The 15047-nt window shown below is 44.1% G+C and overlaps 2 protein-coding genes across 6 annotated transcripts in view; one reads left to right on the top strand and one right to left on the bottom strand.

Annotated features, from left to right (window-relative positions):
* LOC136780191 (SLIT-ROBO Rho GTPase-activating protein 1-like) overlaps positions 1–15047 on the top strand; it is a 51410-nt gene that overhangs the window by 16697 nt on the left and 19666 nt on the right. The window contains exons 1-2 of one of the 4 annotated variants that reach the window (XM_066738416.1): positions 10186–11728; positions 13367–13884. The exons of 1 other annotated variant lie outside the window; for it this stretch is intronic. In XM_066738416.1, coding sequence (XP_066594513.1) covers positions 13839–13884 — 46 coding nt within the window. In that variant the 5' untranslated portion in view covers positions 10186–11728; positions 13367–13838. Of the gene's footprint in view, positions 1–2178; positions 2704–10185; positions 13885–15047 lie in introns of those variants that run through there. 2 more of the 4 variants (XM_066738397.1, XM_066738407.1) reach the window with 2 other exon arrangements.
* The window catches only part of Nup44A (nuclear pore complex protein Nup44A), a 35805-nt gene that overhangs the window by 20141 nt on the left and 617 nt on the right, over positions 1–15047 (bottom strand). Inside the window, exon 1 of one of the 2 annotated variants that reach the window (XM_066738493.1) lies at positions 1988–2026. The exons of the other annotated variant lie outside the window; for it this stretch is intronic. The gene's annotated coding sequence lies outside the window, so the exon portion shown is untranslated. Of the gene's footprint in view, positions 1–1987; positions 2027–15047 lie in introns of those variants that run through there. 2 annotated transcript variants of the gene reach the window in all.

Here is a 15047-nt window from a genome sequence, read left to right as displayed (position 1 = left end):
TAATAAAAGAGAAATGAAAATTCTGGAGAGACAAATGCTGTTTGGTGCTGGACGTTCGATTTGACCAGCTGCTACTTTACACACTGACACACGCGCACACTCGCGCAGGAAGCAGAGATGGATGGACATAAAAAGCGAGGGAGTCGAAGAGAGACGCAAGAGGAGGAGGAGGCTGACACACCTACAAACGTGCAGCCACCCACGCAAGTTTGAACTGTTGCGCTGGCGCACTCGGCTGCTAAGTCACAGTCACGGTCACGCTTGGAGGGTTGGATGCTATGGATAGAACGTAATGGTGAGTCGAATGCATACCGTGTTCACCGAGAGTGAATGAGAGCCGTGCTCGAGGGGAAGGAGAAAGAGAGATGGGAGAGAGATAACGAGGTCGTAGCGCGAGTAACATCCATTGATTCCCCCCTACCAACTCTCCTCTCCTCTCCTCTCCTCTCCTTCTCGCACCTCTCGATCAACGGATCAACCAAAAATTTCGTTACCAATAATTCACAATCTGTTGCAGATTAAGTCACGCAGAAAAATTCATTTGAATCCAGATTGATCAAGGGTTTATCCGATGTTTTATCTGTTTACCGTTGATACGGTGTGGCGAGGTGGCTTATCTCTAGTCTGGAGAGTGTGCTTTTTCGCTCGTGCAACTATTGTTCGCCTGCTTTGGCGCCGACAACGTTTCACCTCGGCGCACAACAGTCGGTTCTCCCCGGAAGCGCGTCGATAGAAAACTCGACTCTCGCGCGCTCTTTCCTTCAGAAATGACGACGACTGAACAGTGGGGAAGCTGCGGAAAAGCCCAGTGTGGGTCAGAGGGGCAAGGGGCAGCGATGTAATAAATCAAAAATTGTGCAATCCGTGCCGCGGCCAGCTGACTGGAACACGCGTTAGCGTGAGAAAACACGGCGGAAAGGCCAATGCCAACTAAATAATGGCAGCGAGAATGAAATTTAAAGGACGGGAGCAGCTGCGAAAATAAGAAGCGCATTTCCAAGTGAATTAAAGCCGAGTTCATAAATTTCCAAACAGACCGATCTTTAATGAAGGAAACGTTTACAGGCTGCGAGAGTTAAAATCCACCCGTTGATAAAAGATTGATGGAGCCCGGCTAACCCTAGCTTACCTCACTTATTTATGAAGAGCCAATTTAGAAAAGCTTTCTCAACTCGTAGGCTTTTAACAATGACCGCACGGTGGACTCTGCAAAACTTGGCTTCAGCGTTTCATTGGAGAGGCGAGAGTTTTATCCGCGGACTTAATTCCGCCAACGGTGAATCTAGAAGAGGGACAAATTCTCATAAATTTTCATAAAGCAGGAATTAATTTAGCTCGAAGCGAGGTCTATGTAAATCTACTCCAAGGTAAATCTGAATTGTTATCAGTTTTGCGGAGGGGGGAAAAAAGATCGCGGAAGGATCGAGAGTGTCGAGTCGTTAATATTTGCAAGGAGCACCCACGCAGCAGAGAGCAGCATCGGCGAAGTTTCCGACTTTTGCACATCGTCGACGATGCGATCGAGGATTTTCGCGTTGCGTTCCGGTGGAAGTAGCAGGATAGGACGACGAGGATATGGAGTGGGGGGTTGAGGGTAGGAACTGGTAGTGGAGGTTTTGTCGTGGAAGGGGTAGGGGCAGAGGGGGAGGAGAGGGGAATTTGGGTGACTCTGCGCCGAAGAGAGCGAGAGAGAGAGAGAGAGAGAGAGAGAGAGAGAGACGTTGGTGCGAGCGAGGCAGCACGGTAGGTGGCGGTAGGTGAGAGAGGAAGAGGGAGAATCCGGTTGCCTGGCGACCAGCCATCTAGTTCGATCCCAGCCAGCCGAGCGGCCACCCTCCTTGCAGGAGCAACGAGAACTCACGGCCGCTGCTGCTGCTTTCGTTTCTCTCACGAAACGTGCGCCACGGCGGCGGCGGCCGCCGCTTCGAAGAACGTAATTCCGTTCGCGCTTCCACTGCGCTACTCTGCATTATTTATCTACTCTTACGCATCCTCCATGATGCACCGGATCGAACAGTGACCCCTGCGCCCGACCAAACTCGGAATATCGCGCGTGTTTATGCCTGTGTCAAAAGTCACTCGGCTATAGAGACCGTTGTTGCTCGCTGTTGGGAGAAAAGCCTGTGGGAGAGGGAGAGGAGGGGAAGGGGGGTGTGGAAGTGGAGTGGAGAGTGCGCGCGAGGGGTGGGAGGTAGAGGCAGACGGGCAAACGGAAGGGCAGAGCAGGGCAGACTGCTGCAGAGAGGAGAAAGAAAAGAGCGCTTGGAGAGATGAGGCGTCGAGCGTGACTGTTAGGGAAATGTGCGAGGATGTGCCGGACTCTCCTTCTCTTCTTCTTCCTCTTCTTCGATCATCCATCGAGATTCGCGCAGCGGCTAAATTTCACAACCGCGAAAATCGATCGGGTTTGATGACCTAGACCCAGAAGTAGCGTCCTTCATGCAGATTCTCTACTACGTCTCGCGCAGTGAAACACGTGATGGATTCGGTCAGCGAGAATCGTCGTCGCTGAGGCTCGCGATTTTTACGCGTCCTTGAGAGGCTCGAAGGCCCGTTGGAAAGGGCAAGAAGAGCCGGGATCTCGGCTCCTTTGTGTGTACTCTCCCAGTTGCGCGCGGCACGGCGTCATGTTCCAGTGCATTATACAGCAGAGGAATGGATGGATCCATCCTTCCAGTCCGGATACCAAGGACGTTTTTCCAGGTAACGGAATACATTTTAAACGGCGGAACTATTATTCGCCAATCCATCGACGAAACAATCCTCTAGCGCCTCTGCCAACTCGCTCCCTGCCTCCTTTCGCAATAGCAAATTATAAGTGGATGGATTTTCTTTCCAATGATCCATAGATCCTACTCGAATTACGTTGGAGGGTTATTCGATGGGAAATCCAATCCGTGAAAGATATTAAGTACATTTGCGGGGGTCGGTTGGGGTAGGAGGCGTTTCGAAGGGTATAGGATTTCCAACTGCGTCTCTGTGTTCCAATGTTGCAAGGGAGCGCCGAGCCCGCATAGAAAAATCGTAGAAAGGCCACTCGAGATAACCCGTAGCGTTGCTTCTAACCAATATCTATGTACGACTCGGCAAATATATCATACTATTACGAAAAATGCTTAACTATAGACGCGCGATAAACTCCCTCCCCCGCGGACACCGAAACCAAACTATTATAATAATGTGGAACGAATATGAATAGAACCGTGGATGCTTGTTTACGGCTTCAGCGCTTTTAACCACGAGCTTAAGCCGTCGTATCAATGTTTCGTATTTATAATTATATCTCCAACGCTATTTTTAGATGCAGTCGATCTCAGTGTTTCCCAAGTCTTTCTCCAAATTACCGAGTATTATTATAAGATGTAATTACGGTGACGGCTTGAAACGAAGGGGCGATAACGTCCGAAACGTACAATTCCAACCGGCTCGTGGAGCATTGCTCAAGAGAGTTTGTGGAAAAAAAGAAACGAAACAAAACGGAACAGGCAATACTGTTAACGACAAATTACGTTCAGTCGTGCCGTGAGACATGAGTCACGGATCCCGAAGAAACAATCGAACGGACTTGTAACGAGAATTACACCAATTTCATATGCCACAACGCTACAATTTTTGGCAAAAGTGATCTCCGTTGAAAATTTTAAATATCGAGAGAAAAACGTATTCCGCGATAGACAGTCTTTTATTTTGGAAGCTTGCCACTTTTTTTGCACCTCGTTCCTCCACGTGCTTTCCACCAGTTTTAATAACGATCTTTGACGAACGTTCGAAAAACTGGTATATCGAGAGTTTCACCGAGATCGCGATTGAATTTTCTTGCATCCTTTGTCGAGGCATAGCGACTTGGCCGGAGGCTGTGCGTTCGTTTTTTTTGCCTACGATTACCGTGGCAACAGTTCAATGACCCGAGGGAAAATAATCGCACTGTAGGGGGAATAATTTTTTTAGAAATTTGCAATGACGCGAAACGATGTTAGCCAATGGGCGCAGGAAATCATTAAAACGAGACTGCGTGGCCGAAGCTTGCACACGCGGCTTGACTAGTGGGTGCGAGGCGACCGTATACTTTAACGCGCCCATTTTCTTAGGTGTGCGTGTACCTGGTGCCGTATAAATAGAGCCCAAGAGTGTCACACTGACGTAACGCTCTGGCTAGACCGTTGGGACTAAATTCGTTGACATTTGCCGCCGGAAACTAATTTCGAGGTAAATAAACTTGTAGCCCGCGAAAAAGAGAAGACAGTTTAAAGCTACACATACCTTCCCAACTTGTTCATTAATCAAGACTAATCCTCAGTCGTGTTCTGCTTCGACCTTCGGAGTACTCTAATATTTATATCTACGGATGATAATGATCTAACAGTTTCACGTCTAATTTTATACTCTAGATTTTCTTATATAATTTTCTTGTCAAATAAATTAGTCGCAATCTCAATCTTGCTTCAACAACGATGCAATTAAAATGGATCAATGCAACGGTAAACTGTTTTCGTCATGGGTCGTTAACTTTTATTCATCGGAATGAATAAAATTTTATTACAAAAGCCGGCCCTTCGATTCCTCTACCCATCAAATTTCATCAAAGGAGATGCAGTTGGTTTGAGCTTCGGTTAAAAGTATATATAGTGAAACGCGCGTAGAGAGAGGAATTTTCCCACACGTATATATACGTAACAAATGAAATGTAAAGTCAGGTGTTTTATTTTTTATTTCCTTTGTGCATCGTGCCAATACTGTCTAGAAAGTTTTTTGGATATGTGCTTGAAATATATGTCTGCGATATGAAAATCTTTACACCGTTTTTGATTGTATGATAAAACCAGCAGCTCAGCCTTCGATTGTTCCGACGCGGCGTGCAAAATTAATGCCGATAGAGCCAAATAGCAACTGCAGCACGGAATCACATATTCCCGTGTACCGAAGTGACAAAGCCCCGTCAAACTGTGCTTGTTCCTGACGCGTCGTCGCTTTTCGACGGGAAAGCCAAATAATTGATTAAAGCAAAACCTACCGAGCATCGTTAACGTCCTTTATCCTACAGAGGCCACGATTTTGTAGCAGCAGATATAAAATAAACAATTTGATAATTCGCTGCTGGAAAAATTTCAACACAGGCACTAAACTAAAAAATGTTGTATATCGCCGAAAAGAACTTTTTCTAATTGGAACGTAATTCTACGAATGGAAGTGCGTCAGCCGCTAAAATTGGAGCAAAAAAAGCTCGACCCTCAAAGAGCACTGGACTAAACCAAATTAAACTAATTAACTCTTGCGCTTCGTGCTCTTTCAGAGAAATATCATCGATTCCCCGGCCACTCGAGGGCATTTTTATTTCAACGGCCAAACTCGTCGTTGGAAAAATTATTGCAGTAGACAAACATTTTCGTCCGTCCACTTTAAATTTGTAAAAGGGTCTCTCTCGCTAAAGCTACACTGTGCTAACAAGGTAGTTGGTGGTTTAGTCTATAAAATGGGAAATGCGAGACGAGGTGAGAGAATCGCGTTAAACGATCACGCCGCATCGTCAGACATTTTTCATGACGCAATTTTAATTGCGATGAGCGTGACAATTGTAGAGACACGTAAATGGCACAAGCGTGGCTAATTGAATTCTTCGCGGCCTTTAAACTCATTGTGGTTCATGAGACGGGTCCGTTTCTTCCAGTGCAGCGGTCGAAAAATGGTACTACCCCCTTTGTCCTTGTTGAATAGTTGTTCAGCTCCCCTTAAAAATAACGGTAATTACATTCATTCTTTGTCAACGATATTCCGCAGACTTTTATGAGAAATTGCCCAATAAGACTCCACCATCGGTAATTGCATTCGTACTTATACTCTAATAGGATTACGCGGTTAGTACTTTATTTCATTGCGCAATTTGGGAAACCAAAGTACAAGGAGAATCCCTTCAACATTAATTAAGCTTTCTCGTTTGACCGAAGAAGTTTGAATGTCAAGCAAGGAAGATTAAGGATCGCTGGCCCCTATATGCGCCCGCAAATTCTTCAATTAATTCAATGCCCTTACACACTATTTGCTGCTTTCGCTCAGAATAGTAAAACGCGATTTTAAAACGAAGCTAAATGGAGAGGAAAATAACAAAAACAAATCAAATAGAAAAAATTCATTTACTTGAATTTCCTAAAAAAATAACATCTTCGTTTTATCCTGCGTTAACGAGCGTTTAATTCTCAAGTGCAAGGAACGTGTGCGTGACACTGAACGAAACGCCATTGTGTTTCCATTATAGAAAACTGCGATTTGTTCAGCAGAACGTACATTCTCATACGTAAGAGCAGTGTGTCTGCTGCGATTCCGCTTTATTTCGAGGTCTCACCTGCAACCGCGTGTGCTACCTTTGCTACGAAGAACCTCCCACGCATTGCTCGATATAACTCGAAAAGACTCATTTGACGAACAAATAATTTACAGTCACTCTCTCTCTCTCTCTCTCTCTCTCAACACCTAGTATTGCAGAGCTCTAAAAATACATAAATCCTAGAAAAAACAGAATTGTCTTCTCGAACACTGCTGTTTCTCGTATTTTTACGAATAATCGACGTGCTTATAATTAATATCAATTGGATATATCCACGTAAATAAATAAAACCGTATATAGCCCTAAGGAGAGAATATTCCATACGTGACCCTTGGTTGGCACTGAAAGTAGTAAGCCATGATTTGTTCAGCGGAGCGTGTTCTTTCACATTCCACGTGGTCTCTTCCCATCCGATCCCCTGCACGCTAGATGGATTTCTTGTTTCTATGCAACACGTGCATAACTCTGGAGCACGTAATCTCAACGTGCAGCGCTACCTGTCTTACCGCAAACACGTGGCTCGAGTGTACAGCACACCGTATTACGCATCCAACTGCATATGGAAAAGAAAAAAAAGCTAAGAGCAGGAAAGACAGCCGGTCTCTCAATGTGATTCATCGCCGGGTCGTGGGACCTACGGAAGCCCTTAGACCGGAAGTTACTCGATCCCCCCCGCAATCCCTCCGTGGACCTTGCACATTAAACAGATACGAGAAGACTCGTAATATTGCTTCGATACCAACTTATCTACTCCGCAGCTGTGATGCAATTAACGAGTAATAAGATAAACTTTCTGACCGTTAATTAGAGTTCGGCACTACAAAGCTATTTGCTTCGTCAATTAACCGATAACGCGGCGGAATATTCAATGTTCTATTATCAAGGAGTTTTGCTATATTGCTCTTCAGTTTCATTCACGCCTCGTCTGGGAAAGAGATATTAACCCTCCGAACCGGAGCGTGCTATTTCAACCAGAGGTATATATATATATATATATGTATATGTTCCTTTAATGAATATGCATTAAAATATTATTTGATTGTATGCTCCCTGTACACTGTTACGTTGATCTCACAGTTTAATGGTCTAGTTGACGATCCAATTGTTAGTGCAGAGGTATATTTATTTACAAGAATTCTTCTATCGTTCCCAATGTTTTTAGACGGCTCGTTGTGAGATTAAAGACACGCTTGTTTTACCAAAGTCCAAACCAATTGTTTGGTATGCCCGACGGATGCACATTTTACCGTGAATCCTATACATTACCCAATTAAGCCAGCAGTTTTATTTCTATTATAATCAGCGTCACGCCAACTTCCGCTCGTATCTCCAAGCAGCTAAATAATCTTACCATCAACCGAAGCATCTTTCGTATCATTATGCACTTACGTCTCCGCCTTATCCCACACTTGCAAAATCCTGCTGCTCCAAACGCTTAACGTAATACGTCAATCATCTACATGTTGATTTTCCAAATTGGGTCATCACAAACATTCTCATTTATCGACGCATGAAAGAATTCATTATACATAGTAGTGGATAAATTACGGTTCAACCTATATCAGTTTGTTTAACAAATATATATACATACCAAAATAACCGTACATTACACATCTATCGCAGAAATTGAACGGAACTCGAGCAAAAAAATTAGAGGATGTAAAAATAAATGATTGCGAACGGTGAGAAAACGTTAGCAAAGTTTATTAAACTACGATCAGCAGTATCGATGAATGATTCACTCGACGAAGAGTGCGAGTCAAAGTGCGAGATTTTTTAGAGTTTTTCGCCAAGAGGTCAATGAACCTTTGGCTATCGTTGCATTATATATATATATATATATATATATATATATATATTCTAAAGTAGTTTATCGTGGTGTGCGAATATTTATATATACCTAACGAGCATAACCACTTACATATTGATCGGAGGCAGTATATCAGAGTTAAGATAACGAAAGGCGAGTTGAAGCGTCGACGCAATAACCACTTGACGCTTCCCTTCAATTCGCGCAGGAAGGAAGTCGATAGAGAAACGGAGCTGCATATCAATTTTTGTTTGTGTGCGATCGTCTCTACACGCGTTGATTCCACCGCCTCTGGCAACGTTGACCTCTCATTCTCTCACGCTTACAGCAGCTATCATTGAAAACTTCTCTATTGCTCTTTCCCAGTGTGAACTTTCGTGCCACTTAACTCTCCTCGCTGCTAAACTTTTCACTCGCGTCCCTCGATAACTGGAATCGCCCCATTTCGACCATATAAACTATATATATATATATATATATATTTCTCCACCGTGAGCTGGCAAAATTTGAATAGACCACACGGCGTTCTTCTCGATCGCATGCTCATTCTCACGCGAAAGCCTCGCTGTTAATCGATATCGTAATTTCTTCTGTTTTCATAAACACTATATGCCGATCCGTTCCAAGTTGATGCTATACAAACTACTTGATCGATCGTTCTTATTAAGAGAAGCAGGCTAGGAGAAAAATGAGATGCAGGGAGCATCGTTAAATTTAATTGGCCCATTCTTCAATGAGAATCCGGTCGTTGTTTACAGATTCGTGGGTAATAAATAGTGCCTCGGTTTCGCATAAATAGCAGCATCGAGCCCTTCGATGTCGCCGCGCGTATCCGAACCGGCGCACTTGCATTTTCGTACACGACGAGAGTCTCCGGCGAAAAAAAAAAGAAAGTAACTCTGTCGGGACTCGCGTGGCGAAGGGCAAGCTTTCTATAATATACCGCGCGTAATACTTTCTTTGTACGTGCTCGTTATGCAGCATTGCAGATTCGACGAGAAAAGGCCCGAGTGCAAAAGAAAATTTACCGTAATGCGCCTCGACGTAACTTTTACTCCCGTAATGCCCGCACAATTCGCTTCTTTTCTTCGTTTCTTCAGAAAAATTCTGCTTCGTGTCCGTGTCGCGTTATTTAATTGCGCGTAATGCTGTAATTACGGTGAAAAAAAAGATTCGATACGAGGCAAATAATAATGTTGTACAAGGTAGCAATTCATTCTCTCGGCGACTTAATGTTTTCACCCTAAACTGGGTAAATTCCCTCCTAACGAGTCTCGCCACGCACTTCCGTCGAATGATTTTTTTCCAGCGCTGAAAAGACCCTTTGTGGGTCAGCTCGTATCCTCCCGCTGGTTATCAGTGCACTCGCGAATATTCTCTATCGCGTGGAATCGCGCGCACAATGCCACTTACCAATTTCTACCGACGCTGTATACGCCTACGCACACCTTTACCCTAATATGCGTGCGCTATCAACTAATTTAATGGCTGATACCATATACCTGTTGTGCGTTCTCCGTTAATCGTGTGTTTTACTCGTTCCGCGAAAACGATACACGAATAAACGTGGACATTTGCGTTAGCGCAATCGCAAATTGCACCTTTTCTTCGGACGTATACATATTTATATATATATATATATATATGTATATGCTTGATTCCTGACTCGATATACACAAACGAGTATCGCTAACGCGTGTACCAATTCTCGCACACATTTGTAACAATCCCCACGCGTGTATGTGTTAATTCGCGCGTGGTTGTATCGAGTAAATACCACCGCAGCTCGCACACACGAGGATTCTTAGCTGGGTGATGCACACCGATTGAACGATTAGGGGAAACGCTGAGTGTACGCGTGTGTTTGCGAGTCGTGTGCGCGTTTGCGACGACTTCCTCCAGTGTGAGTACTCATGTACTTAGCGTTTTTTTAATGCGCGTACAAGTATGCGGAGCGGAGGCTCCGGCGGTAATTGCGGTTAATTTAAACGACGGTCGAACCACCGGCGGCCATCCTTATACTGTCCAGTTCGCTCGGTAGCTCATCACAGCCTAGTCACACTCCACCGAATCGTCCAAAGTCCCACGATCGATATTCTATTCTCCGCCTCCTCCGACACTGCCAAAAAATATCGATACAACATTTTCCGAGCAAACTCCTACGCGAGTTCCACTCGAGTTTATTTTTACCGATGAAAAATTGCGACAGTGAAGCCAAAGACCTTACGAATCATCGTGTGAGTGAATCGTGGAAGGAGAGAGGATTAAATACGAGTTGAAAAATAATTATTTGAATAAAAGGAGCAGCAAATTTCAAGATTCTCCTGTATAGAAACGTCGAGGAGAATTTTGAGAATCAAGAGTGCGCGGATTCTCCTGTACTTTGGACTGAAATCGTTTCGTGTCGCGTTACTCCGTACGTGCACGACTGCAATTTAATAATAAGCAATTTCCTTTGGGCCGCGACTGGGAGAAAATAGACATACGATCCTGGCCTATTGATTTGCGTGACCTCTGCGAAATTGTGAGAGCGAATCACGCTCGAAATAATATCGTTAGCCGCGTGCACTTCCTTTTCAGTCGATGGGGTCCGGATTATGTTTGTTTGTTGGCTGAGCGAAGGTGGAGGGGGAATGGAGATTGCTTCGTGGTAAATGACGACGTTATACAATTCGACACTTCCGCCCGTTCACTCGCCGCCAGTTTGATCGAATTTCGTCTTATCGACGGAACACCGGAGGCAGATCGCGCCTTTTCCGAACAAATGACATTTTCATTGACGAGTCTCTCAGGGAAATCGGATTATTGGCCAGAGATTCCTTCCTCGTTACCACCCACACTCGTGTAATTAAATTTCGTATATATATAATGATCCAAGTACTCGTTACGACGCTTTGTCTCTCGTTCGTCCTCTCTTGGTCATTTTATCACTCATTCGGATCGAAACCGACACTTCTTTTGCTTTGGCAAACGTCAATTGCTGAAACAACCAAATCGCCCGTGATAAGCTAGTTTATCGCGATTCAAACATGTTATAAGATCCCGGTTGAAAGCCAGGAGGCTCGGTAAATCAGTTTTGTTTTCTTTCTCAGTGTGGATAGACAGATATTTACTACCGACAGTTGGCAATACTTGATGTAAACAAACTCTCAGAGTCCTCGAATAAAACTATGCATCTCTCAGTCGTGCTGCTTAGTTCTCTGCAGTTTTCGGTCGCTAAGCTCGTGTGTGAATATATATACATATATATAAGTTACGAATCAGAAGACTGTGTGCTTTTCCAATATTCCTGGCAAAAATCGTCTCTTCGCGAAGGAGATATAAATTCTAAAGTGTTTTGTCTGGAGGAGCATAAATATTTAGTTATTTTAAAATTTAACCTACCCTGACGTTACGAGTCTTTGACAAGATGGCGTCGTTCAGCCACATAGTTGATTTTACACACTTCTATTTTAATTAAATTACTCTTATCGCGAGGCAAAGCAGGAAAACTCGTTTTATTCAACGTAACGACACAAATTTCATTTTATTCGAGAAGCAACACCTGTGCTCGCGAGTGGTAATCAGTGATACGACGCTATAATTCGATTAAGCGGGAGGTAAATTAGAAGCCAATATCGTTTAATAAATCGGGACAAAGTACATTGAGAGTCGAGCCCCGAATTGACATTGGTCAACCCAAATCATATTTTACAGCCAATTGTGCGCGTTCTTTTCAGTCGATGTATCAGACGAGCGAACATCTTTGCTGGTCGACTATAGAACTTCCGCTTCCGGCTCCCCTCTATATTAAGACTCATTCTCATAAGAAGCTTTCGTCGCACGGCTTACATTTCCACGATAAGTTATCTCCAGTGTAGCTACTTAAGAGTATATATCGTATCATCAACAAAAACAGTGGTTGTTTACTCCGGGACACGGAGGAATAACACAAAGACGAACCCGTGAATTCGTCGACGTGGATATTTCGGTCCGTCTTTGCGTCTAATCAACAGCGTCGTTAATTCCTCTCGAGCGGAGGACGACTCTGGCAGTGGAGAAAAAAATTAATCGCGAATTGCAGACACGAGGCTAACTCGAGTACAGCCATAATCATTTTGACCCTGAACGAGTTGACCGGCCAGAGGGTCAATGGGTTAGGTGTGTTCTGAAACGATTTAAAAATAATCCCCCGATGTCACTCACCGTTCTACTTATAGAAACTCTATAGTCCTCTATCGACATCCATTCCGTCAACAATCCGCTTAACCGAGCTATACGGCTTGTGTCAACACGTTCTTTCACTCGTACAAGACTATAAATGAATTAAGACTCCATCGAACCCCCCAGCAACAAGTTCTCTACATGCCTCCTTGCATGCGACAGTGTCTCTTCAATGGAAACATACTTACAACGATCCCAACTAAAATCCAATCAACTCAAATTCTCCTTCGTCGCAGGGTCGAGCCTTCCCTTTTGATTTATTTATCTCGAAAACGATTGGATCGATCCTCGAGCTTCGATCCCCAAGATTGAAACGGAGAATCCATACAGTGGTTGCAGTTAGCTTCTTAGTATTTAACATCGGTGGGTAATATCATCTGCGCGCGCATTTTAAACGAGAAAACGATCGTTGGGCGCTGGTTCCCCACAAGCGACGACGTTCCAGTTCGTCTCTTTGCCAAGAAACGTTCGTTTACCCCTCGATCGAGTTTCTTCCGGGATCGAGATGCTATAACGGAGAGGAGGGGGGAGCTATGCTAGAATGCTACAGCCGTAAAGCAACAACCGAGTTTGCTGCTTATTGTACGACTTTCGGACGATGCTCTCCGAGGAAGCTTCTTCCTACACGCTCCTTCTAACTGTAACCCGCAATACCGTCTCTCCTCTCTATTACACTCGTTGATCCTTATAAACTCGTATGACCAGGATCGATGGATCGTTACGCGCGCGATCAACGCGATTTTGTCTTTGATCGACTCTTATCCTCGTGCTCCAAATTTATTGATTTTAGATACGACTGTTTATCTCGTGCTACCTCGCGCGTTATTCAATTGTTTACACGTCTACGTTACGATTTAATTGTCTGTATTGCATATATATATATATATATATGTTAACCTTCCTTTTTCACCGATATTAACACTAATCGAGCGAATTTGGATACTCGACGCGACGGTTTAAATTCGTGATTGTTTTTGTCGTATCGATGCAAAGGTAAACGAGGTTTCTGAGAATAGATTTTGGGTGATTTTTAGCGCAGTCTCTGTTGGACCGTTGTACGCAAAGTGGGGAGAGGTGTGAATCAGGCAAAGTTAAATAAAAGGAAGAGTGGAAGCTGTATAGAGCTAATCTCCAAGTGCCCTTGGCCGTGAAAAATTCTCTGGCTTATCAATGGTAGCGAACAATGGCAATTGGCTGTGTTGTAGTCGAGGCAACAGACGTCACTCTTGACGAAGAGAAAACGCTCGTGTGATATAATCCTGACGGTGTACACAATAACGGCCTAAAAACATCGGACATCAGTGTGCTTCGTCCATCGCGCGTGTTCAGGCCTGTGTCTTCTGGTCGGTACTCGCCAGGCACGAGTGTATATATATGTGTGTGTGTGTGTGTGTGTGTGTGTCTGTGCGCGGAACACAGTGATGCACGTAGGTTGCTGCTGATGCGAGTGCTCGAACGACGCGAGGGCAGACAGAAGCTTGGGTGAAACGATAAATAACGCTGAAAATGTTCAAACTTGCCGGAAGACAGGAGTGGGAGGCCTGGACAAAAGGTAAATGGATCAAGGGCTCCAAAGACGAGCTTCGAATTTGAACAAAAAATGTAGCCAAGGGCTCGGAAAAGCTTCAATTTTTGTCTTCGTACGTGTACCCTTCCCCCGAGCAAACGAACCTTTTATATACGTAGAAAGATTCTTAATTTCGACAGATGGTTGAACGAGCAGAAGAGAACAAGTGGGATAACGCGAGTAAATGGAAAGTGACCGGGTAAATGGGTCGCTGCGATTTGCCAATGCAATCAAATGTGACCCTCTTCTGCAAATATGAACTCGTTCAACGAAAAATAATCCTCTTGTTATAATTCGACTCTCATTTATTGTACTTGTAGTAAATTGCCTGTAACTGTGGCTGTGAAGAATAGTGTAATTTTTGCATAATCGTTTTCGTGAATATGTTTAATTTGTGCCTTTTGAATAATCCAACTGTAAGATTGACGATGTTCGAATATTGCAATCGCAGCGAGGAAGCGTGAGCTGACTGCGAGTGAAAAAAGAACCTAAGGCGATTAGATCGACAATCCATTTTATCGTAGGTGATCTAACGAGATTGAAGAAAACATAGTGGGTTTGGAATTGGGACTGACGAGCACAGTGCGGTGGAAATTGTTGAAAAGAAGGGCTTTGTAAATAAATAAGGTTTTGGAGTAGTCGTGTGACGTCTGAGCCTTCTCTGTCAGCCTCTGTTCAGTGGGTAAGGTTGACAAAAGGTGGATGAAAGTCTCTTCTAATAAGAGCAACGAAAAAGGGAGGGGGTACTGTTTCTTATCACAATTCATAAAAGAGACCTTAGATTCATAAAAGTGTGCAGTTCGACACAAGAGAGTAGAAATTCATTTCCTGCTCATACATATATATATATATATAACATACACGAGCGTTCCCCGTTTCTTTCTTCCTCTTCTGGGAAAGCATGGCTGGCCTACGGCGAGAAGCAAGATTAACGCTCCCCTTCGTTAAATTCGGGTCTTAGAGCGAGCTCAATTGTATATCGTGCGTGTCGCGCATTTCGCATTGCTTCGCGTGGGGTGGCGACACAAAAGGCGATCGATACGCAGTTATCTTCGCAGAATCGTTGCGACGATCAATAATTTAGCAAATAATTGGCAGAAAGGTGGTGGTGACTCTCGTTCCCCTACAGCGATCATGAATCACTCTTC

Source organism: Prorops nasuta, unplaced genomic scaffold (assembly GCF_024137725.1).
Source record: "Prorops nasuta isolate Cenicafe-Biocafe unplaced genomic scaffold, Cenicafe_Pnas_1.2 PNAS00002, whole genome shotgun sequence".
NCBI classification, from domain to species: Eukaryota; Metazoa; Arthropoda; class Insecta; order Hymenoptera; family Bethylidae; genus Prorops; species Prorops nasuta.
This window is presented reverse-complemented; position numbering and strand designations above follow the sequence as displayed.